Source organism: Pleurodeles waltl, chromosome 4_2 (assembly GCF_031143425.1).
Source record: "Pleurodeles waltl isolate 20211129_DDA chromosome 4_2, aPleWal1.hap1.20221129, whole genome shotgun sequence".
Classification (NCBI taxonomy): domain Eukaryota; kingdom Metazoa; phylum Chordata; class Amphibia; order Caudata; family Salamandridae; genus Pleurodeles; species Pleurodeles waltl.
The window spans coordinates 39,376,239-39,402,774 of record NC_090443.1 but is presented as its reverse complement, the minus strand read 5'-3'; the positions used below and the strand labels follow the sequence as shown (position 1 = coordinate 39,402,774).

The following is a 26,536-nucleotide window of genomic DNA, read 5'->3' as shown; positions in this document are numbered from 1 at the left end:
CTTTTGTGTGCTGGTTGGGACCACTTTCAGCACCACGCGGGTCTTAGGTATTACAAAGCGTAACAATAACTGAATCTCTTCTACGTCACAAATATTTGGTATTGAATTATGGCCCTCGTGCACTGTGTCACGTTTGTACACAGCTGGCACTATTGTAGCCTGCAAGAGGTCCAGATCGATTACAGGCGGCCTTTTACGTGGTTGCTGAGTTTGTGGTTGTTGCCCACCCTATATGGGAGTTGAGTGTAATGTGTATGGCAGACCTGTATGTTTGGTTGGAGAGTGGTGCATTTATTGTAGGCCCTATGAAGGGAGAGTTTGGTGTAAGCAGCGGGGGGGGGGCTGTGTGTTTGGCTATAGCTATACAAAGTGTGATTGTAGTATGTCCTGTGTAGAAAGAGTTGGATGTGATGTGTAAGGTAGACTTGTATGTTTAACTGGAGATGGTGTGTTTATTGTTCGTTCATGTGCACGAAGAACTGGGACGATGCATAAGATGGGTCTTCTTCGTGTGGATGCACTCTGTCCAATGAGGGAAGAGCTTGTGTGACGTATAAGATAAACCTTTATGCTTGGTTGTAGTATGTCCTGTGCTGAAAGAGTTTGGTGGGATGAGTAAGATCCTGACATATAGTCTGGTTGTGTCACGGTGCACTTGATGCTGCTGGCACCCTTACCAATTTGTATAGGGGTACTGTGTCGTCAGTGTTGTCTCTGATGTGCCCCTCTCTTTCTCGCTCTCCCTAGATCTGCTCGCTTCTCTTCGGAATTCTTTACATCTTGTCATACGTTGTCATCACCCGCTTCAAGAAACATGGCGACTTCACGACAGGTGAGTGGGAAGGCTGCGAGTGACGTCACTGTCCAGCCGTAAGTAGAGCACAGGTGGGGCACGGCGCAAACGTCTCGTGAAGCCCACGCACTGCAAAGGCCTCTTGAGGGGCCTGCGTTTTGGGGGCCGAGGTGTGAACTGTGACAATCACGAAGTGAAAATCATGTGTTTCGGGATCATGTGTTTCGGGATCAGTGCGAGTAGCTGTATAGAAACCTGTCTGTAAAACTAAAGGATGCTTTAAAAGAGGTGTGTACATTGGGACATGTATAACTCTCTTCAGGAGACGTCCATGTAAGAGGGGTGGGTTTGTTACCTGCGGACGAGATGTTCTTGAAGATAAAGTGTGCGCGTGTGTGCATTTCCAGAAGCGAACGTGTTAGAAGAACTCATGAATTGCATGTTTCAGGGAGGAAATGGGGGCCTGCAAAACGTGCTGGTTGTGTCAGTGTTATAAAGTGCATTTTATTTTTATTTGTTTTTGGGGGGGAGGTTGCGGTTGTGAGATGTACTTGTTTTGTGGGCCACGTTGAAGTATGCGTATTTTGGGGTCCTCATTAAGTGTACTTGTTTCGGGAGGGGCTTGTTAAGGGTGTAGGTTTTGTGGGTGTCGCGAAGTGTGCATGTTTTTGCGGGAGGTGTGAAGCGTACTTGTTCTGGGTGGCACATTTAATCGTATATTGTGGGGCGCTTGAAGGGTCATGTTTTAGAGGTCTTGTATAGGATGAACTTTCAGGGGGTCCATGAAGTTTGCGTGTAACGGTCTCCTGCTTGACACTTCCCTCCCTTATGAAAGGTGAAGCTCCCGCGTCCCTTTTTTGTTGACCTATGCAGCCTGTATGTTCACATTCCTTTGATGCGGTAGGGATTTGATGACGTACACATCCCCGTTTTATATGCTGTCTGTAGTCCCTTTTCCGTTGCATTACGGTTGATTTGCCAAACCTCCCCAGCTGCCAACGGAGACTTAGTTTTTCTAGCATTGGGCGGCGTTTTTCATCTTCTGTCTCTTTTTAATGTTTTCACCCCTTCTTTATGCTGTTCGCTCCTCTTTCACCTGTCGCTCTTATTGTTTTTCATTGTAAACATTGTCTGTTGCTATTTTCCTCTCACATTCTCTTCTCTCCCGCCTTCATTACACTCCCCTCCCCTCTCGTACATCATTTTTCACCAGTTGCGCTGTATGGTACTCCTCAAATTCAAGCAATGGAGAGACAGACACAGGTGCCTTGAGATCCCACAGTAGGGGGGCGGGTAATTGGCAACCAGATTCTGTGCTGATGAAACCGAAGTTGGAAAATGGTTCGCGCCCTCCTGGCCCAGCAGAATGTGGCCTTGTCATTCCAGGGCAGGGTTTCCTTTCTGTGAGGACTTTCACCCCGAACAAGTTCTTCTGCAGCTGCCCTTCCTCTCCCTCAAAGTGACGTTGAGCCTCAACTTGTTCAGCCTGTTCCAAAACGTGCTCTTCCTGTGGCAAGCTTCTTTCTCTTGCAGTAGCAGTAGCATAAATGCGGGCCGTTCACCCTTATTGTCACCGTGCTGCATTCGTTGCCTGTCACTATTAAATTAAGGAAGGGGACGTACTTTGGAGAGACAAATTTAGGCTTCCAACTGTGTGATCTTCTGGAAATAGTTGTCACCCAAGAACCCCATTGCTGAATCTCTTCATTTGCATCCTTTCCTATGAAGTAAGTGTCGATGCTTCCCCTGGTTATTGTTAGCAGATGCTTTCATTACAAAACAAGCATCTGCAGTGCAATTGGTCTTGCGTTTGCTCAACTTAAAGCTATTAGTGTTGTAAAGTCCTAACCAGAATTTTATTGCCACATGAAGTGAGAAGTCAAACAGTTTTGCATAAGTGAGCTGATTTAAAGTACCACACCATGAGCGTGAAGGACCACACACAATGAAACAGAAGTTCGCTCCCAGGATCGGCAAATGTGCAGCAAGATCGCTCTGCGTAGGAAATAAAAAGAAAAAGTAGTCCAGAAACCATGCTGAAAACGTGGAGCCTCGTATGTTTTCAGTAGTTGGCCGGTGCGCTCGAAGAGGGCTAAACACCAGAAAAGGCATTATGCATGCATGCCTTTCACAAATAAAATCAAGCAATTTTTAAAAGGCAAGTCCATAAACGAACTAAACTGACGGGTGTGTGGTGGGTGTGGTTAAAAGCCCACCGAGAGATTACAGCAGGCTAGAGAGCTTGCGCGCTCGATCCCCAAAACTTTTAAGCCCTGGGCATTCCTTTTGTGACTCATGGTTTTCATGTTTGTTTGTTCAGTTGAGCTGGAGGGATGCTTCAAGTGGTAGATTGTAATGGGGGTTTAATGAAAGCTCAGGACCTAAAATTAGGTGCCCCGTAATATGCATTATTCTGGTAAGATAAAGGGGTGCTACTTGTTGCAGAATATTCATCCCTATACGGCCTAGACCCCTGTTAAAGCAGCTCCATGCTTGTTACTGGTTTGTACGTGGCATCAAATGTCTTGTCCCCCAGGTATATGTGTGATCTGCAGGCTGGCCTCAGCCTCTGCTTTCCCCCTGCATTAATATGCTTCTTCTTTTCTCTTGCAGTCGACGATGAAGATGCTGCAGTCAACCGCATTGCGTGAGTTAATGTCCATTTAATGTACATTGCTAAAAATAAATAAATAGGCAGTCAGTTAGTGCTCCCCTCTTCTCCACTATCTGTACCCCCTTCTTCCCTGCCACTTTGCTCCTGGTGTCCCCTTCTGTGCTTCCTATCCCATAACTGTCCCTTCCTCTCCTTTCTATCTTCTACCAGGGGCGTAGCTTGGTGAAGAAGATTTGGGGGGGTGAGCTTCAGATTTTTTTAACAATCACGCTGGCATTTAATGGTAAAATACGTTCTACCCAAGCAGGGCACACGAGGGCCCTAAGGGGCATTAGAAAGGAACGAATGCAAATTGGTAGAGGTGCTGAGTAGGAGAAAACACAATATTTTGTCAAATAACCAAGAATGTTGAAGTAATTCAAAGCAGAGTGGGAAAGTGTGTGTGCATTTTTGTTTATGATTATGTAAAAATCCCTGGTAAAATCCGACAGACACCTTACCATACCCAACCTAAAGCACCTGTACCCGGCTATTTATTGGCAGATACATTTATTAGAAGAGTATTACGCCCCTGTCTTCCATTCTTTTCCTCCCTTGTTGCATCGTTTGCTTTTCTCTTCTCTACTGCTTGCCTTCTCAGCCTTACATCCTATGGTGTTCCAGTCTCCTCTTGTTGTTCCTTTTTTCCATTACCCTTTTCTGTCTGGCCCTGTTCCCCTTGTTCTTTTCGCCTGTCCTGCTTGCCCCCTCTTGCTTTCCCATTTTCTCCCGCTATGTAATCTGTTCCTCCATGTACCCTTCCTTTCCATCATTGCTTCCTCCCTCATCTTTTATTATTTTCCATTCCTCTTAAGTTCTTACCCTGTGCCTTCTCTCCACCCCATCTCTGCCGCCCTTCGTTTGTATTCTTCTCCTACTACTCTGTCCTTCCCTTCTCTCTACGTATATGTCCCTCTTGCCTGCTTATCTTCACTCTACCCATCCTCTTACCCTTTCTCCCTCTCATTTTTTCTCTACTTCCTGCTCTCACTTGCTGCCTCGCTCCTCTTTCACGTCCTTACTGTACTCTCCCTTCTGTACTCTCCTGCACTTTTGAATTCTTCTCTCCCTTCTTCCCTGCAGTTCCTTCTCAGTCTCTCCCCTCCCAACCTTTCTCTCCCTTCCGCTACCCCTCGTTCTCCCTGCTGTTCTAACTGCTGTTCTCCCCATGCCCCACTTCCCTGAGCATACTCTTGCCTGTCCCTCATCATTCTCTCTCCTCCCCCAGCCTTTATTCAACAGCTCCCTTTCCCCTGCTCTTTCTTTCATCCCGGTTGTCCTTGCACTCCTCGGTCCGAGAACCCGAGATTCCCCGCCTACCCCCATTTTAAGTGGCTAACACTTCTGCCTGCAAAGGTGGACCCACCCTGCTGGAATCTCGGAAAGAACTCTGGATGACAATGTTCACATCATCTTTAGAATACGGCCCTGCACGTAATCCCCCACCCCCTCCCCCCTAAGACAGCGCAAGAGATTTATCAGTGCATCTTTTAAGGAGCTGGGTGGGGCTCACCGTTTTAGAGTCTTAGAGGGAGCTAATATGGAACCCCTTTTATGTGCAGAGGTGTGTGAGAGAGAGGTAGATTAGTGCGAGAGGCAGACAGAAGAGTGCGACTCCTTGTTCGTCATCTTCCGCATTCTGAGTGGCCAGTCGAAGCTGCCTCTGTCAGTCTACGTTGACCAGAGGGGATCCAGGGGATGGCGGCAGAGCTCGTAAACAGGCCCAGCTCTGTGTCTGAGGCCTGCTTGTCTCTTGACCAGCTCGTGGTTGAGGCCCCCTCACGTTCTCGCCCAACCCCTCGGTTCAATCCCTGACACTGTTTGGTGGAGTGCGCCTAGCTTTACTTGGGTTAAAAAGGTCACAGAGGGTCGGAACTTCAGCTGCAGACGCCCAGTGTGACCTTGAGCACGTCATGCGCTCTCCTTGGGCTCGCCCAGCACATTCCAGTGTGTTCTGTTGTCCAGCCACGGGTTTCCCTACCAAGAAAGGAATGAGGCACAGCAAGCAGAAATGCCGCTTTCTCCGAATTAATTAGGTGATTACAGTAAGAAACGTGTCTGGTGTTTGTGTACCTTTAAAGAGCCAGCGTGACAATGCACTTTGGGCTGGACCGTCCCTTTTGGGGCGGGGCCGAGACAGATGAAAACAATTACAGAGTGAAACGCATCAAGAGAAAACACAAGAGTTTGAGATTCATTCCGACGTTTCCACCTGTCACCTTTCTGTTTCTCTGATGAAGCGACTAGGCATGCCTGTTTCTGCCTGTTCATCTCTCCTCCAGCGTTGGAAGAGCGGCAGCATTGGCACTCTCGCGCCCTGGGGTGTGTTCGCGCCCACCCCCTACCTCCTCCTCAGGGCACCGTGGCAGGGCAGAGCTCGACTCTGTGTGCAGGGTCAGACTGAACATTGGAGCGCCTTCCGACACGTTCACACAACCAACCAACCTTTGCCCCAGTGCGCAACAACATCCAGCGCTGAGTGTGCCAGGAACTGCGAATTCAGCGTAATTCTAATGCCTTTTCCAGGTGATGCTTGAAAAACAATCTGAGGCCGTCAGATCGCGCCCTCTCTGCGCTTGGCTGGCTCCACATCTTCCCTGGATGTCCTGACGACCCTGTGCCAAACGAGCAGGGCTTGCACCAAGGCGCTATCATGTGTGCAAATCCGTATAACACAAACCTAACTACAAAGCAGTTAATCACTGTACATTAATGTTGAGGGGTACAAGGAAGGGAGGGCAAACCGAGAGCCAACCCAGACTGAACGTGCATTGCCAGGAGGTCTCACCTATGAGACAAGAGTTATTGGCTTTGTCATTACTTTTTAACAATGTTATACTGCACCGTGCCTGCCATGCAGCATGACAGATTTTTTTTTTTTTAAATCAAAAACTCTCTGGCCCACATCGTTTAAAAAAAAAAAAAAAAAAAAAACACACACACACACACACATATATATATATATATATATATATATATATATATATATATAATAATTGCTGGAGGGGAGGACAGGGTGGAAGGCCACACGGAGGGAGGAAGGAAAAAGGGCAATTCCATAGCCAGTGGTGTCCATGTCCTAGCACTTTTTTTGTTTTTTTGTTTGATGTGTGTGTGTGTGTTCTGGCACATGGAATTGCAAGTAATGACAGATAATGCAGTGAGGTAACAAACCTTGCCTTTCAAAAATCCTTTGTTATCATTGGTAAATGCTTTACGTTTGTCCCTCTTGGGGCGTTTTTGTTACCGCCCTGCAGACTGCCCCTGTTACATGGATAATTGCACGATTGCTGAGACGTTTGACTGCGAGCGATCTTATTTTCCTTTTTGTGTCTCTCCCTCGCACTCATGCTGGCCAGGGCGCATTGAATTGGCTCGCTTATGACAGCTGTTTTACTTTTCTTTTTCAATTTAAGTGGCAAGAAAAGTACAGTTAGAAATTTACAATGCTAATAGCTCTAAGTCGAGCAAATGCCAGACCCATTGCATTGCAAATGCTTTTTTAAATTTTAAATCTGCTGTGTTGCAGCCAGGTCTTAGCCCTTTTTCATTGGTAACTGGATGATGGGTGAGAGGCAACACGGAGGGTGAATGATATGCAGCACGGACAACTGAGGGTGTGGTGAAAAAAGCTCTGTGATATGGCCAGCAGTGTCCATAGCATAGCCCTTTTTTTTTTTTATTTAATTTAAATGACGGGTTGTAGGGCATACAGTGACACAGACTAGAGAGAGAGTGTGGAGGCAACCACCAACACGGGAGGATAGGTGGATGAGGCGAAAATAGCAACATGGATAACTGGGAGGCAAGCAACAACATGGATGTTTGGGGACAAACAATAATATGGATGATGGAGGGCAGGTGGGGGGAGGCATCTTAAACACGCAGGGGGAGGTAAGTAATGCAGACGACAAGGGGAGGGACATGGAGGGGCTTAAACACACAAAAATGTGTCCCCTAAAAACAAAGGACAGTGGAAGGACACAAGTAATGCGTCGATGTTTGAGGGGATTGGCAAATGGGAAGGAATCCTTAAGCAACTGACCAATAAGAAGCAAGAAAATGAAAGTGACAGTGGTAAGCAAAAGGTGCCTCTAAGCTCACTGTTTTGAAATAAAAGATCGTGAAAAGACAGCACATGCGCAGTCTAGAAGATACCTTAAAAGGTGGAGTTTTTTTTGGCGCATTGATTCTGGTTCTGGCAGGTAGTGATACTCAAGTGACAAAATGTAGGCATTCGTAGTACTGGACTTTGCTCTATAGCATTGATTCTGGCTGAAGAAGATGAAGACACAGCATTTGCACATACTAGTCAGTATTACATTGAAATGACAACTGTGGATACTGAACTAGGCACAGACAGATCTGGATTTTAAATGAAGAGTTGCATACCGTGCATCTTGCCTTGCAAAATCCATGCTTGGATGTTTTACATTGGTTCTCAATCTTCTATGGACAGGCATTTCCAATCCGGGCTACTAGTGTTCATAACGAAGCACTCAGTTGAGAACTCTTTTCCTCTCCCCCCCCCAAACCCCTTGAAACTAATATCAAATGCGAGGAGGATAACTTAGGTGATTTAGTGGTGGAAAACGTTGGAGATTTCTGGAATAGACCAGAAGCCCCTGCAACCATTGCTCCTTTCACTACAAAACATTTTCAAGGACTGCTTCTGCCAGCAGGCAGTGCCAGGTCCCTGGAAGATAATTTGCTAAGAAATAAGGGCCTGGTAAATTGATCACTGTTCACATACCAGGGTGTGCAAATTGCACTTCTACTGGTTAGCAAGCTGCCAAAAATTCATGAACCACTGTAACAATAAATGTTACAAATTGATGGAGAGTCCAAAATAGAAAAATATAATATTTTTTTGAATTCAGGAACAGTGGTTTGCAAATTGGTATGTAATGTGTGATGTAACCTTCGTACAATGAGGGCACATTGCAACTTGCCCATTAGCAGAAGGCTTTAAAATGACCTGTCTAATGTATATGAATTAGGCAGGGCACAGATTGTGATCCCTTGCGAATGGTTGTGAGTGCAGGGATGGTGGTCTGAAAAGGACAGCAGAAGGTCATCCCTGAAGTTGCTTTAAAAAATAAGAAACATTTTATTTAAAGCAGCCTGTGTCCATTTTTTTTTCCTCCTAAAAAAAGGTTCCATTTGGGATGACAAAAGAGGGGACAAGCGTTTGGCTACTGGACATGATTTCCATGTAAGAAGTTTCTCCATGGCCTCCCCTTTGTGAACCAGTTACTACTATAGTTTGGGTGTTGGTAACATATCAGTGGTTAGCGACTGCATTTGCAGTTACAAACCATGCATGCTTATCTGATGGGGACTTAAAGTTGCAGATTTCCCTCAGGTGTCAGTCTGGATCCGGCAATTTTCTTTGAGCAGTGCCCATGTGTATTGTTAGGTGGTGGTGTTCGGCTCCACATCCATCGTTGGTGTTGTGCGTGCCGGATATGACGTCGTAGGACCTATATAGGCACCACCCTGACGTGTTGGCATCAGTTCTTCTCTTTCCACACCAGCCAAACGCAGATCTGAGGAAGAGCAATCCCAAAGTCACTTTTTGACTGATCTTTTTTGATGTTTTGTCCACGATTTTTGAGTGGTTACACTCCTGGTGCATTGAGGATGTCTTCACACAAGACCGGGTTCCAGCCCTGCGGATCCTGTCATCGGGTGATGTCTGTGATGGATCCACACTCTGTGTGCTTATGGTGTTTGGAGCGTGACCACGACCCAAAGTTGTGCTCCAGGTGCCTGGCCATGCACCCACAAGCTTTGAGGGAGCGGTCCCTAAAGCTACTCCAATCCTGGCAGTGAGGACTGGAAGGAGTTGCTGAACCCTTTGGAATACCAGTTTGAAGATCCCATGGACTGGTGGACGGACCTGAGTGAGGCTTGTGTTCTGGACACTTCCCCTGATAGTGGCATGCTTTCTCCCCGTACTGTGGCTACAGAGGAGGGGGCCTCCTACTCCATGGTGGTGCAGAGAGCAGCCAAGGTTCTGGGCTTTGAACTGCCTTCGGTGGCAGTCAGGACTGACTTAACAGAGGTGCTCCAGCCCTGGGGATCCACTTGTGAACACCTTATGCTCTTTGATGAAGCCCTCACTGATGTCCTGCTGGGGACCTGGTCCAAACCCAGCACATGGGCTCCTATGAGCACAATCGCCGTCAGCCATAGACCAGCTCCAAATGGCCCAGTGTTCCTGATGCAACACCTGACCACTGAGAGCTTGGTTATCCAAGCCTCCATGTCCCCAGGTGCATTCCCTTCTGCACCCCCAGACAGGGAATCCAAGAGGCTCGATCAGCTTGGAAGAAGATGTTTTCTTCCTCCAGCCTGGCATTGCTATCAGTGAACACTGCACGCCTTTTGGGCCATTACACCCATACCTTATGGTACACGGTTGCACAGCTGCTGCCACAGGTCCCGTAGGAGGCCCCGGCCATTCTCTCCCAAGCTGTTGCTGACAGGAGAGATGCAGCTAAGTTCACAATACGATGTGGGATAGATAGGACTGACTCACTAAGCAGATCGCTTGCATTGATGGGACGTCCCAAACATCAGTTTCCCCTCCAGCTACCCTGCTGTGTGGTCAGGGACGTGGGATCAGATGTCCTTATAGATCAGAGAGCCAGCGGTCTAGTCAGTCCTCTGACACAGCTACCCACTCCCCCCATCCTTTCCCGGTGTCTCCAAAACTTCCTAATCTGACGCTTCCCCATTAGGGACCAGTCAGAACAGTCTTCACCATCACCTGCCCTGCTGGCAGTCCATCACATCAGACAGATGGGTTTTGCAAAGCCTCCGAAGGGGCAGCTCCCTCCCCTTCAAGACTACACCTCCATCCATGCCACCGACCTACGATCGGGTGACTGAGGATCACTTGGCACTTCAAAGCGAGGAGGTTACAGCTCTCTTGGCCAAGGGAGCCATAGAGATGGTGCCTCTGCCAGAAGCTCATCCACCCTATCCTAGACCTCCAGTCTCTCAATCTCTTCCTCAGGAAGGAGAATTTCAAAATGCTCACTCTGGCCCATGTTCTATCTCCCCTGGACCCAGGAGACTGGATGGTAGCATTGGACTTGCCGGATGCCTATTTCCATATTCCCCTCCTGCCTGCCCACAGACATTACTTGCGGGTCACAGTAGGCAACGAGCATTTTCAGTTTACAGTGATCCCCTTTTGGCCTTACCAGCAACCCTTGGGTGTTCATCAAGGTGATGACAGGGGTCGCAGCTCATCTGCACAGGTCAGGGGTTTCAGTCTTCCCCTACCTTGAATGCTGGCTGTTGAAGGTGAGTTCGCCCCAGGCTGTCATCTCCCACCTTCAGACTACAGCAGACCTCCTGCATTCGCTGGGGTTCACTATAAATGTGCCGAAGCCACACTTGACTTCCTCTCTGATGCTCCTCTTCATCTGAGCTGTTCTGAAATCGGTGTTTCGGGCTTATCCTCTTGAGTGGCGAGTCGTACGTATTCAGGCTATGATACCGATGTTTCAGCCTCTATCCTGCATTTCGGTGAGAGTGACTCTGAGGCTGTTGCGCCTCATGGCCTCCTGCATCCTGTTGGTGATGCATGCCAGTTGGCATATGCGGCTCTCCAGTGGGACCTGAAGTTCCAGTGAGTGGAGCATCAGGGAAACCTTTCTGACATGTTCCAGATCCCGGAGGGATTGGCGCAAGATCTGCAGTGGTGGCTTTTGAACCGTGATTGGGTCACAGGTAGATCTCTCTCCCTTCAGCAACCAGATCTAACAGTAGTGACAGATGCGTCACTCCTGGGATTGGACGGCCACATGGGAGAAGCGGAGATCAGAGGCCTAGGGCCTTTGGTGGAGTTCGGGCTCCACATCAGTCTTTTGGAGCTCAGGGCAATCAGACTGTCATTAAAAGCATTTCCTCCCTCTCTCAAAGCGAAAATGGTGCAGGTGCTCATGGACAACACCACTGCCATGTGTCTTGCAACAAACAGGGCGGGTGGGGTTGTGGATTCTGTCAGGAGGCTTTGCGCCCCTGGATATGACTGGAACATCGGGGCATTTCCCTGGTGGTTCAACACCTGGCTGGCTCTCTGAACGCCAGAGCGGACAAACTGAGCTGACAGTGCCTGGTCGATCACGAATGGCAACTCCATTTGGAGGTGGCGCAGGGTCTCTTTAAAAAATAGGGAGAGCCTTGGTTAAATCTGTTCGCCTCCACAGAGAACATGCAATGTGAGCAGTTTTGCACGTTGGGACTTTCTGAATTGGCACTCGCTCAGCACTGTTTCATCTTGAGTGAAGCTCAAGTCTCCTGTACTCTTTTCCCTCCCATACTACTTTTGCCCAGAGTTCTCAAGAAGATCGAGGACGACCGGGCCTAAGTGATTCTTGTGGAACCGGACTGAGCACGAAGAGTCTGGTATCCCAACCTATTGTGCATAGCCATCGATCCTCTGATCAGACTGCCCCTTTGGGAGGATCTTCTGTCGCAGCAGCAAGGAAGGGATGTCCACCGAACCTTTCCAGTCTCTGCCTTCTTGCATGGAGATTGAGGGGTGGCAGTTGGCATCTTTTGACCTTCCATCCGAAGCCTGTAATGTTATCTTGACAGCCAGGCGTCGGTCCACCAAAACAATATACACCTGTTGATGGAACAAATTTGTGGCATGATGCACACACAAGTCCGTTGACCCCCTTTCTGCCCCTCTTTCTGAGGTCCTTTTTGTTTATACTTTCTTTGGCCCAGCAGGGCTCTGCTGTGGGAACCCTCAAACATTATTTGTCTGATATCTTTGCTTTTCTGAAATTACCAGACCAACCCTCCTTGTTTAAATCTCCTATTGTCAGTAGATTCCTTAAGGGTCTTACCCATATGTTTCCTCCAACACCATTCATAATGCCCCAATGGGATTTGAATCTGGTTCTTATTTTCTTAATGTGCGATCCTTTTTAGCTGCTCCGCAATTGTCCTCTCAGGCTTCTGATGTTAAAAACGCCCTTCCTTGTGGCCATTACATCTGTCCACAGGGTGAGTGAATTGCAAGCATTGTCATCTAAGCCGCCCTACCTTTCCATCTGTTCTGAGAAAGTGATGATTTGCACCAGGGTTTCCTTTTTGCCAAAAGTGGTCACGCCCTTTCATGTAGACCAATCCATCACCTTGCCTACTTTTTACGTACCCGCTCATCCTTCTAAGGAAGAGGAGAAACTCCACCGCTGGACCCAAAAAGAGCATTGGCGTTCTACCTTCATCGTACTAAAGAGTTCCGGGTGGATTGTCAACTCTTTGTTGGATATGTGGGTACAAAGAAAGGTCGGGCAGTGCAAAAGAGAACCATCTGTAGATGGGTTGTTCTCTTCATTAAAAAGCAACCCCCAACAGGTTTGTGCTTATTCTATCAGAGCGACAGTTGCAACCACTGTGTTAGCACAGGGAGTTCCAGTCCTGGACATCTGTTGGGCGGCAGCCTGGGCATCATTGCACACATTCACCAAACACTGCTGCCTGGACAGTCGAATCTGGAGTGATGGGTACTTTGCCCGTTCAGTCTTGCAGGACTTCCTAGTATGATCTTGGTTCGCAGACCCTCCTCTGGGAATGGTATTGCTTGGGTATCTATTCTACAGTAAATAATCTGCAACTAGATGTCTCTTATTAGATGAACAAGTTACTTACCTTTGGTAATGTCTTATCTGGTAGCAACATGTACTAGTTGCAGATTCCTTACCGACCCACCCATCCTCATTGCTCTGCAAACTGATTTCTAGGGACAGGGACTTCCCTTTCAGGGCCCTAGTTCTGATGCACCAGTAGTCCGTGTTCTTCATGGCTCCGTGCTTCTGGTGTGGAAAGGCGTGGAAAGTAACTGTTGTCAGTGTACCGGGGTGGTGCCTATATAGGTCCAGAGACATCATATCTGGTGCTGACTATGGAAGCGGAGCCGACCAACGCCACCTAACTTCCCGCAGGGGTACTGCTTGAGAAAAATCTCTGGATCCAGACTGATGCCTGGGGTAAATTCTAAGGTAAGCCATCTGAAATTAGAATATATATCTACCAGTAAGACATTATGGAAGGTAAGTAACTTGTTTTCACAGCCTTTCTCTTTGCGACTCTAAAAAGTTATTTTATAACTTAAAACTTTTCCGCCTTGTGGAATACCTTTAGTACATTGCATCTCACTGCAACTCAGTGCTTTGTGGTCAATGTAGGAAGGTCGCCTCTTTCTAGCCTTGTTACCCCCACTTTTGGCCTGTTTGTGAGTATATGTCAGGGTGTTTTTACTGTCTCACTGGGATCCTGCTAGCCAGGTCCCCAGTGCTCATAGTGGAAACCCTATATGTCAGTGTGTTTGATATGTGTCACTGGGACCCTGCTAGCCAGGACCCCAGTGCTCATAGTTTGTGGCCTGTATGTGTTCCCTGTGTGGTCCCTAACTGTATTACTGAGGCTCTGCTAACCAGAACCTCAGTGTTTATGCTCTCTCTGCTTTTAAAATTGTCACTGCAGGCTAGTGACTATTTTCACCAATTCTGATTGGCACACTGGAACACCCTTATAATACCCTAGTATATGGTACCTAGGTACTCAGGGTATTGGGGTTCCAGGAGATCCCTATGGGCTGCAGCATTTCTTTTGCCACCCATAGGGAGCTCAGACAATTCTTACACAGGACTGCCACTGTAGCCTGAGTGAAATAATGTCCATGTTATTTCACAGCCATTTTACACTGCACTTAAGTAACTTATAAGTCAGTTATATGTCTAACCCTCACCTAGTGAAGGTTAGGTGCAAAGTTACTAAGTGTGAGGGCACCCTGGCACTAGCCAAGGAGCCCCCACATTGTTCAGGGCAAATTCCCCGAACTTTGTGAGTGCGGGTACACCATTAAACACGTGCGCTACATATAGGTCAATACCTATATGTAGCTTCACAATGGTCACTCCGAACATGGCCATGTAACATGTCTAAGATCATGGACATCAAGATCAAGCCAAATCTTGTTTTGGGGTGCCAATCCCATGCATACCCGTGGCTCCAGCATGGGCCCCGGGTACTGCCAAACTAGCTCTTTGGGGTTTTCACTGCAGCTACTGCTGCTGCCAACCCTCAGACAGGTTTCTGCTCTCCTGGGGTCTGGGCAGCCCAGTCCTAGGAAGGCAGAACAAAGGATTTCCTCTGAGAGAGGGTGTTACACCCTCTCCCTTTGGAATTAGGTGTTGAGGACCTGAGAGGAGTAGCCTCTGCTGGCCTCTGGGAATGCTTTGAAGGGCACAGATTGTGCCCTCCTTGCATAAACCAGTCTACACTGGTTCAGGGATCCCCCCAGCCCCTGCTCTGGCACGAAACTGGACAAAGGAAAGGGGAGTGACCACTCCCCTGTCCATCACCACCCCATGGGTAGTGCCCAGAGCTCCTCCAGTGTGTCCCAGACCTCTGCCATCTTGAATGCAGAGGTGTGAGGGCACAATGGAGGCCTCTGAGTGGCCAGTGCAAGCCGGTGACGTCAGAGACCCCTCCTGATAGGTGCTTACCTGGTTAGGTGGCCAATCCTCCTCCGAGGGCTATTTAGGGTCTCTCCTGTGGGTTTCTCTTCAGATAACAAATGCAAGAGCTCACCAGAGTTCATTTGCATCTCTCTCTTCAACTTCTGCCAAGGATCGACCGCTGACTGCTCCAGGACGCCTGCAGAACCGCAGCAAAGTAGCAAGACGACTACCAGCAACATTGTAGTGCCTAATCCTGATGGCTTTCTTGACTGTTTCCTGAGGGCGGTCTGTCTTCACCCTGCACTGGAAGCCAAGAAGAAATCTCCCGTGGGTTGACGGAATCTTCCCCCTGCCAACGCAGGCACCAAACTACTGCATCACCGGTCCTCTCGGTCCCCTCTCATCTTGGCGAGCGTGGTGCCTGGAACACAGGAGCTGGATCCAAGTGACCCCGACAGCCCAGTGGTCCTTCTGTCCAAATTTGGTGGAGGTAAGTCCTTGCCTCCCCACGCCAGACAGTAATCCTGTGTATTGCGTGATCGGCAGCTGCTAGGACTTCTGTGCACTTTTGCAAGGATTCCTTCGTGCACAGCACTTCCCAGGTCCCCAGCACTCCGTCCTGCATTGCTCAACTCGCTGAGTTGACCACCGGCTTCGTGGGACCCTCTTTTGTTGTGTTGAAGACGACCGCCGTGCTCAGATTTCTTGAACGCCTGTTCAAGTGCTTCTGCGAGTGCTGCCTGCTTCTGTGTGGGCTCTCTCTGTTGCTGAGCGCCCCCTCTGTCTCTTCCTCCAAGGAGCAACCTCCTGGTCCTTCCTGGGCCCGGGCAGCACCCATTATCCTCAACCGCAACTCCTTGCAGCTAGCAAGGCTTGTTTGCAGTCTTTCTGCGTGAAAACAACTCTGCATCCTCCAGCACACCGTGGCACATCTTCTGACCAAAGGAGAAGTTCCTGGCACCGTCTGTTGCAGAATCTTCGGCTGCTTCCACCCGGAGGCAGCCCTTTTGCACCTTCATCCGGGGTTTAGTGGGCTCCTAACACCCCCCCCCCCCCCCATCCCGGACACTTGCGTGACTCTTGGACTTGTTCCCCTTCCTTTGGAGGTCCTCAGGTCCAGGAATCCGTCTTCAGTGCTTTGCAGTCAGTTGTTGCCTTTGCAGAATCCCCTATCTTGACTTTACTGTCTTTCTGGGGTAGTAGGGTAACTTTACTCCTACTTTTCAGAGTCTTGGGGTGGGGTATCTTGGACACCGTTAGTATTTTCTTACACTCCCAGCGACCCTTTACACTGTACACTAGGCCTGGGGCCCATTCGTGGTTCGCATTCCACTTTTGGAGTATATGGTTTGTGTTGCCCCTAGGCCTATTGTCTCCTATGCATTCTATTATGTTCTACACTGTTTGCACTACTTTTCTAAGTGTTTACTTACCTGATTTTGGTTTGTGTGTATATTTTGTGTATTTTACTTACCTCCTAAGGGAGTATATCCTCTGAGATACTTTTGGCATATTGTCACTAAAATAAAGTACCTTTATTTTTTAATAACTGAGTATTGTGTTTCTTATGATACAGTGCTATATGATATAAGTGGTATAGTAGGAGCTTTGCATGCCTCCTAGTTCAGCCTAAGCTGCTCTGCTATAGCTACCTCTATCAGCCTAAGCTGCTAGAACACTACTAATCAGGGATAACTGGACCTGGCACAAGGTGTAAGTACCACAAGGTACCCACTATAAGCCAGGCCAGCCTCCTGCGGTCACAAAACCTGTGACCACAGAACAGTTTCATACATCAGCCTCTACTCTGTTCTTTAGTGCCACGGTATTCACAGGCACCAGGTTCACCTAATATTAGTGAGTCCCAGTTCATATGAGCTTTTCATGGTGGTGCAAGATGTGTGCCCTGCAGGATGTCTTTACTCGCATGTATGATGGTCCATGGAAAAGCCCCAAGAATAAAAGATCTCACCCTAACTCGAAAACAAATAAGTTACTTATTAATTTTGTGTAGTTTCAACCGACCAATGCTAGAACCCATGCTTGCTATCTCTTGCACTCCGAAAGTAGGGTCCAAGTACTCGTAAAAGGTTGTCAATATGAATCAATGTCACTTAGTGCACATTTTCATTTATAAACCACATGCTGGGTGGTCTAAGAGGTGTTATTATCATGTTTTATTTTCTCTGGTGGCCAGATGAGGCCTCCTTAATATTTGAGTACTACAAAAAGTGATTTATATTAACACCAATGTAAACATTAAAAGAACATTTAAGGTGGCTTACTGGTGTAAATCACGTGTATATGTTCCATATATTGAGGAGCTGACCTTTCAAATGATTCAAAATGACTTTTTAAAACCAGGGTTACACGTTGGTGCATTTGAAAAGTAAATGTTTTGCTTTGAACGTAAAGAGTTCTTGGGTGCTAAGGGTATGAGACATGGGAAGTGGCTTTGAGCTGAAGCTTAAATGTCCCATCATCCCAACACAGTGACGACACAGTCCCCTTTAGAAATGCTGAGTGGTCAGCTTTATTTTTTTTTTTATTTTTTTTTTTAACGAAGGCGTCTGCCAGTACATGAGCCTTACAAACTGACGCCTGTGATGCGATGCTGTGAGTTCTTGCCAGCCTGCCTTTTGTACCTTGCTCCTCTGATTTTACAGCAGCGAGGTCGACAATCATACCCGACCCCGATGTTGCGCAAATACTGATGCAAAATCGAGATTTGCTGCAGGGCAAAGACTGTTTTCGGTATACCGGAGGCTGGTGACCTCGTGTGGCTGCTAATGGTACTACAATCATTCAGACAGACGCTTCCCGATCCAGTCTTCTCGGACGAAGAACGTCACCTTGAACCTTCGCCTGCACGTCCCACCCCTGCCTCGGAAGGTGATGCGGGCCCCATGAGTCTCTGATACCTCACAGGTCTACATTGGCCTTGGTCGAAGCGCGCCCCCCTCCCCTCCCTTGAACGGTTTCATACCCCAAACGCACTGCGCCGCAAGGAGGACCGCGTTATGCCCCTCATTGTATTGTGCTCTGAAAGCTCCCCACGTGCTCTCGGTGAATCCTAGGATAAAGGTCACGGTGTTTTTCCATCAACGCCAGTATAGTTGCAGACCAGCCTCCCCACTGACTCAAATAGGAAACTGTGTTTGGCAGCGGTTCGACTCGTCACCCCTAGAGTCTTCAAGCAATTGTAAAATGAAGGTGGGGTTATGGGTTAAAAACCCTCGGGTGTGCACAGCGCAGTACAGTTCACTAAACAGAACTGTTCGCTTTCCCACTACGGACCTTCATCCACATGGGTGTGTAACCGAAGAGTATCTGAGAGGGGCCTTCACTCCACCGGCTGGAATCCAAAGTACTGTTCCTGACGTTGTACGCTTTCTGGTCCAATTAGAGCCCTCGGAAGTAGCTAAACATGGGCGTAGGAAGTGTGGGGGAACGCGGGGGATGTATCCCCCCCCCAGATTTTGGAGGGTGGGGGACACGGGGGACGAAGGTAGGGGGGACAAGGGGACACAATAATTTCCCCTCACATCTATTATTCAGAGGGCCATTAGCGCACAAAAGCGCTACTTATAATAGCCCTGTACCGACCATCCTCCAATCTGATGGTAACAGAATGAAGGTGAGTCAGGAGGCCCCCTGCGTCCTCTGCCCTTTTATTTGTCCTGTTCACAGCTGTGGGCATTAAGGGTGCTCATAAGAACAAAGGGCAGGAGGAGGAGAAAAGAGTTTTGGATGATTACTGTCTGCATCACCTGCCGCCTTGAAGAGGAGCACTGCAGGAGGCCTTCAAGAGGAGCTGCAAGACAATGAGGAAGATCTAAAGAGAGAACAGAGTCCCACTCAGCCTGACACCTGCAGGCTAGAAAGGAGACTCTGTGAAACACAATTTTTGTATTTGCCCAAGATCACACCAGTTGGTGAAACAATGAAGTCGAGATTGAGCCCAGATTTTACCTTTTCACACAACAATTTAGCTATTAGAAGGGTATATATTTCTAACATTTATGTTTAATGTTTTGTTTTCTAGGTAATGAAGCGCTTGATTATAGCATGGTTAACAAGGAGAAGCCATATTTCATTTTGGGCTGTTATGCCTAGCGTTATTATTTATGTTGTTGTTATCGTTACATACTTCAACATATTGAAGTATATTATCTTTTCTCTATCTTTTCTTCACTCTACTCTGAAACAATCTACCCTATGCCACTGCACCCTACACCACTTTTCTCCACTCTGTGCAACTCTACGCCACTGCAATCTATGCTGTACCACTCCACTCTACACCACGCCACTGCAATCTATGCTATTCTACTCTAACCATTGTACACTACGCCCCTGCACTCTGCCAGTGCACTGTTCACCACTTTACTCAAAACCAATGCACTCCATCCCACTGCACTCTATGCCAATCTACTCTGCACCACAGCACTCTATTCCACTGCTTTCAATGCCACTGTACTCTGTGCCACAGCACTCTATGCCACTGCACTCTGTCACTCTACAATACACCACTGTATTCTGCGACCCTCTAATCCGCAACATTGCACTTTATGCCACTGAACTCCACGCCACTCTACTCTGCACCACTGCACTCAGTGCCACTGTGCTCTGTCCCACTGCACTCTTTTCTGCACCACTGCACTCTAATCTACTCTACACCACTCCACTGTAGGACACTTCACTCTTCTTTGAAATCAGCTCCTCTGTGCCACTGCAATCTACGCAACTCTACTCTATGCCAGTCTAATATACCCTGCACCACTCCAATCTGCTCTGCACCGCTCTATGCTACTGCACTATACTGTACTCTGCAGCAATCCACTCAATGCCACTGCACTCTATGCCACTCTATTCTACTCTGCACCACTGTACTCTACGCCACTATTCTCTACTCTGCATCACTGCCCTCTACACCAATGCATTCTATGCCACTCTACTCAACAGCACTGCCCTTTATGACACTCTACTCTGCAACAATGCACTCTGCCTCTGAACTATACTCCTCTCTACTCGGCACCGCTCAACTATATGCCACTCTACTGCACTCTACACCAATGTACTATATGCCACTACACTCTATGCCACTCTACTCAACAGCACTGCCCTTTATGACACTCTACTCTGCAACACTGCACTCTGCCACTGAACTATACTCCTCTCTACTCTGCACCGCTCAACTATATGCCACTCTACTGCACTCTACACCAGTGTACTATATGCCACTACACTCTATGCCACTCTACTCTGCATCACTGCACTCCACCACGGCACTCTACACCAGTCTACTCTACCTTGCACCACTCCACTCTACCATGCAACGCATCACTCTGACACAGCACTCTGAACCACTGCAATCTATGCTGTGCCACTCCACTCTGCTCCCCTCTACTCTTCACCACTCTACGCTACTGCACTGTACGCTAAACCAGTGCAGTACTCGCCAATGCACTCTACACCACTTTACTCAAAACCAATGCACTCTATACCACTACACTCTACACCAATCTACTTTGCACCACTGTACTCTATGCCACTTCACTCTAGACCACCCAACTCCACTCTGACACTTCACTATGACATTACACTCCATGATACTAGACTCTGACACTCTATTCCATTAAACTAACACTTTCTCCACTCAGTAACTCCCTACACAACTCCCTCTACGCCACTCCATTCCACTTTACTCCACTGTATGCCACTCCACAACACTCTATGCCACTTCAATCTACGATACTCTACTCAACACCACTGCACAACCCTCTATGCCACTCCACTATACAACAATGTACTATGTTCACTGTAACACTCTACCCAACTTTCTCTATGCCACTTCACATTACTTACCTTCACTCTACTCCAGTTCACTCTTCCTTATGCCTTTCCACTCTATGACCGTCTATTACACTGTGACACTAATCCACTCTACTACTACTTTATGGCATTGGCGCTTGATTAGAGATTCAGATCTCCATTGATTGCCTTCTCACTCATATGAGAAGTGAGTCCGATTTATCTTTGCCGTTTTGGTTACAAGCACTCTGTAACCCTTTTAACTCAAGCTTAATGAAGGCTTAGGATGATCCTAATACTTGTCTAGGGGATCGAAATATCTTCGGCCAAAGTACCTTGACTTGAATTTGTGATATTGTACATAAGTTGGCATAAGCATAGGTACTATGAGCTAATGACTTCTTGATTCACTATTTGAGTCATTCATGTAAAAGTCGGTGTATAAAAGCTTGTAAATCATTATTGTGGATGCTATTCTTGTAGGAAAGTAGCCTCTTTCTAGCTTGGTTACCCCCACATTTGGCCTGTTTGCCAGTTTGTTTGAGTGTGTCTACTGGGATCCTGCTAATCAGGACCCCAGTAGTTATGCTCTCTCCTTTAAATTATGGTTGTTGCATACTGGTAACCCAGTATTTCACCCAAAATTGGCATACTGGTGCCCCCTTATAAGTCCCTAGTATATGGTACTTAGGTGCCCAGGGCATTGGGGTTCCAGGAGCTCCCTATTGGCTGCAGCATTTCTTTTGCCACCCATAGGGAGCCCATGCAAAGGCTTCTGCAGGACTGCCATTGCAGCCTGCGTGAAAAGGTGTATGCACCCTTTCATTGCCAGTTACACTGCACCAGGTCACTTATAAGTCACCCTTATAGCAGGCCCTCCAGCCCTGAGGGCAGGGTGCAGAGAAACTGTGTGTGAGGGCACCCCTGCACTAGCAGAGGTGCCCCCACGACCTCCAGGACCATTTTCCCAGACTTCCTGAGTGTGGGGATGCCATTTTACACATGTACTTGAAATAGGTCACTACCTATTCCCAGCTACATAATGGTAACTCCAAACATAGGTATGTTTGGCATCAAACATGTTGGAATCATAACCCAAGGCTTTTGCAAGCACTTGTATGATTTCATGCACTCTGGGGGCTCCTTAGAGGACCCCCAGTATTGCCATTCCAGCCTTCTGAGGTTTTCCAGGCAGGCCCAGCTGCTGCCACCTCTCAGACAGGTTTCTGCCCCCCTGTTGCTTGAGAAGCTCAAGCCCAGGAAGGCAGAACAAAGGATTTCCTTTGGGAGAGGGGTGTTACACCCTCTCCCTTTGCAAATAGGAGTTACAGGCTTGGGAGGCGTAGCTTCCTTCCCCAGGCCACTGGAAATGCTTTGAAGGGCACATTTGGTGCCCTCCTTGCATAATCCAGTCTACACCGGTTCAGGTCCCTGCTCTGGCACGAAACTGGACAAAGGAAAGGGGAGTGACCACTCCCCTGTCCATCACCACCCCAGGTGTGGTGCTCAGAGCTCCTCCAGAGGGTCCCTGTGTTTTGCCATCTTGGATTCCAAGTTGGCAGCGAACTCTGGGAGCATCTGAGTGGCCAGTGCCAGCAGGTGGTGTCAGAGCCGTCCCCTGATAGGTGCTTACCTGTTTAGCTGACCAATCCCCCTTTCATGGCTATTTAGGGTCTCTTCTTTTGGAGGTTCTTCAGATTCGGATTGCAAGACTCCAGCAGAAATCCTCTGCATCCTTTACTTCACCTTCTCACTGAAGAAACTGCATCTGGACCCTCCAGGAACTCCACAAACTGCAACAACGAAGCAAAGACAACTTCTGCAACATTGTATCTTCAGCTCTTACCAGGAAATGCAACTGTTTCCCGGTCGTGCATCCTCACAGGACAGCCTGTCTTCAGCCTGCACCAGAAGAATGAACGAATCTCCCTTGGAGTGAAGGAGTCACTCCCCTGCTTCAGCAGGCACCTCTCTGCAATGACGACCATCTGCTTGGGTCCCCTCTCCTGTTGAGTTGCATGGATCCTACATCACGGGTGGTGGACTGAAGTGGTCCCGATGGTCTGGCCGTCCTACTGTCTAACTTTGGTGGAGGTAAGAGCTTGCCTTCCCACGCAAGACAGTAACCCTGTTCACCACGTGTTTTTCAGTTGCCAAGGCTTGTTGGCATCCTTCTATGAAATTCTTTGTGCACAATGTAACTCTGGCCCCCAGCACTCCTTCCTGCAATGCACAGCTTCCTGAGTGGTTCTCTGGCGGTGTGGGATCCTTTGTTTTTGTGCTGCATGGGCCTCCTTTTGCAACTCCTTTGTCCCTGGGCTGGAGGACTCCTGTGTGCATTGGCTGGTCTTCTCTGGGCTCTATGAGTTGCTGAGAGCCCCCTCTGACTCCTCCTCCTAGGTAGAGTCAACCAGGTCCCTGTACTCTTCTGTGCTTCTTGGACCTAATCCCATTCTTCCACAGGTCTTTAGGTCCAGGAATCCACCCTTTGTGTCTTGAAGTATCTTCTGGTTCTTGCATGATCTTCTTTCTCGTGTTCTTGTGTGTTCTAGGAAAGTTACTGTGATTTACTCCTGCTTGCCTTGGCTCTGAGGTGGGTTCTATTACTTACCTTTGGTGTTTTCGAATACTCCCAGCGCCCCTCTACACACCACACTTGCCTAGGTGGAAAACCGACATTCGCATTCTACTTTCTTAGTATATGGTTTGTGTTTCCCCTATGCCCGTTTCTAACCATTGTGATTTTCACTAATTGCACTTTTCTAACTGGTTTTATTGCTATTGCTGCATACTTGTGTATATAATTGGTGTATTACTTACCTCCTAAGGGAGTATAGTCTATATGGTATTTTTGGCATTTGTGTCACTAAAATAAAGTACCTTTATTTTTGTAACACTGAGTATTTTCTTTCATGTGTGTGAGTGCTGTGTGACTACAGCGGTATTGCATTAGCTTTGCATGTCTGCTAGATAAGCCTTGGCTACAGCTACCCCTAGAGAGCCTGGCTTCTAGACACTGCCTACATTTCACTAATAAGGGATAACTGGGCCTGGTATAAGGTGTAAGTACCATAGGTACCCAATACAAACCAGGCCAGCCTCCTCTAAACCACTGTACTATATAAGTTACTTTTTACATTTTTCTTGTAATTGGTGACATTGGGTCATCCAGATAACTTGTGTAATGCCCGAATACCAGTCTTTCTCGATTTCCCCTGTTGATGGTTTCCCAGTACATTTGATCTTTTATATTTTGATTGAATAAATGTATGAAACATTCCATTCGCATACTACTTTAATATCATTGTTTATGGGAGTGGTGTTGCATTTTATTCAAGGGACCCCTGTTCCTTTAAAGTTAGTTTACTGCTCCATTTTAGGACACTCTACTTACTCCATGACACTACGCCACACCAGTCGATGACACATCATTCTCCTTTATGCCATTAACTTTGAGCCATGCTGAATAGTAGTCTCACTAGTGTACAGCATGGCTAAAACACATTGGCAAAGGCAATAGAACTTGCATAGGCGAGACCTATTGGCTTTGCCAATGCTTGTTTATAATGTACGATCTTCAAGGTGACTTGCAATATCCTTATGTATGCCAGGGGTATTTTACCCCATATAATACATGGTCACACTACCAACTTTCCCACAAACCACTTAAAACCTTAGTGTATAGCTTCTGTCATTCCAAGCTATTAAAGTAGAGCAGAAGAAAGAAAAGCAACATTCAATGTTTTGCTTTAAACAGCTGCATTAATTATGCTCTGTGACCTGATCTGCCTTTTACCTTGGCTGCTAGCTCTGGCAGAAGGCACTGTAATGTCAGAACTCGACTGTAATAACCCTATCATAGTCATTTTCCGATGTCTTTTCTTCGGTGCCTTGGTGCATCACAAACAGCCGTTTCTAAAGAAATTAGTGACTGCAGTTTATACAGAGATTAGAGAATCCATGTTTATATAGCCTGTAAATGCAAGAGCTTCTCCAGTTGAAATGCTTCTAGTTATGACTGATGTGGAGCTGAGCTGCCCAAGATCACACACAGGAGTAGAAGTGTTATTAGAACTATGGTTTCCGAGCACAGTTTACAACTCTTGTACATAATTGCTTTTGATATCTCCAGTGCAGTTCCAATTGGCATGAGGCGAAGGGCATGGTGGGTGTGGGGCGCAAAGGGCATGTTCTTCCTTTTTACCCTCCTGCCTTTATTTGCTTGGTGCATGAAGATGCAAGGTTAATCAACATGTTATTTTCACATTTGAGCTAATTACTTTGTGAATGTAAATAACAATTCAAGATACTTTCAGACTGTGAAAACATGCCTTCCTTTCTCCCTATTTCATTTCCAATATATATGATTGTGTATATTTATCGGAGCCTGCAGTTCGTAAACAACGAGCGATTTGTATAGGGTTGATCGAAAGTCCCCAAGGCTGTCCCTGTCCGCCCCAGAAATGTATTGTCTCCTACGCCCCTGTAGCTAAAGGGGAGGCGCAGCATTCTACAAAACGTCTTAATAAATAAGTAATATACTTAATACACTAAATGTACCTCTCACTTTTCCTCATCTATTTTGTGGGTTTTCTTTCACTTTTAAATAAGTCTAACATATTAATGACTGTAGGATAGTACGTATTTTTTATTCATGGTGTTTTTCTACAAATCAACTCCTGTTGGAAAGTATTATCTTTTAGATTTGTGGATTGGTGTCTCCATATTACAGAACTGATAGGTAATTGCTTTTCAGACCAGTACCTGATTACATTACAGAAGTCTGTCTCTCCACAACCTTATTCTCAAGCTAAAATTTTTTTTAGCCTGTTTGTTTATACAGACTCAGTTAACCATTTTGAAGCTTTTTACTGATACTTAATTAGCAGAAGGGGTAGCACTTTGTTTTATATTACTATGATTGTGGATTGTATTGTCATTTTTAATACAGGTACCTTGTATTTGAAAAATGTAATACATTGTTCAACACATTGTGTGTTGGGGGGAGAGGGGGGCAAGAACTATCCTCGCAGTGCTTTGCTCCCTGTGGTGGTAATCTTCCCCTGGGGGGAGGGGGGGCTTCCCTTGATTACTCCGACCCCTGGTTTCTGCTGTGCTGGTGTGTTCTTCGAGGAGGGAGAGCGTTGCTCTTCCCTTCCAGATTGGATCCCCTCTACTTTCTACTGAATATTTTTGCATGCTGCGGTTGGACTGAGTCTCCTTTCATTATTGCAGTGTTTTCGGAGAGGGGCTGGTGGGCCCTCCGTTCCTTTCCTGTATGTTCTTCTGTCATGTACAGTGTGTGCGTGTGGAAGGGAGCACTAGGCTGCGCGGCGTGGGGCTGCCCTTCTATAAAACACAACTCTGTATCTAGCGTTCTGCAGACTCTGGGGTGCTCTGTGTCTCATGCTGACCTCTTACCTCGCAGGCTGTGGATGTGCACCTTCACTCTGGCCGTGTCAGCGGGGGCCGTGCTGCTGCTGCCCTTCTCCATCATCAGCAACGAGGTGCTGCTCTCCTTCCCGCAGAACTACTACATCCAATGGCTGAACGGCTCCCTCATCCACGGTGAGGCTCTGTGTGCCAACATGACTCGCACCCAGGGCATTAGCAGAGGTCACATTTAACCGCTCACCCTGACAGCTATAAGGCAATGTAACGAGGACAGGAAATAGATACATATACAAATTGTGTGTGCTACATCAGGCCGCACCATTGCTACCCACAGCATGCATAGAGAGTGCAGTAAGTGATCACATTCCACAGCATAAAAAGAAGATCTGG

The 26,536-nt window shown here is 47.4% G+C and overlaps 1 protein-coding gene across 1 annotated transcript in view; it reads left to right on the top strand.

Annotated features, from left to right (window-relative positions):
- Positions 1-26,536, top strand: part of LMBR1L (limb development membrane protein 1 like) — a 114,418-nt gene that overhangs the window by 36,035 nt on the left and 51,847 nt on the right. The window contains exons 2-4 of the mRNA XM_069230542.1: positions 748-832; positions 3,407-3,440; positions 26,181-26,320. Of these exons, the coding sequence (XP_069086643.1) occupies positions 748-832; positions 3,407-3,440; positions 26,181-26,320 (259 nt within the window). The remainder of the gene's footprint in view (positions 1-747; positions 833-3,406; positions 3,441-26,180; positions 26,321-26,536) is intronic.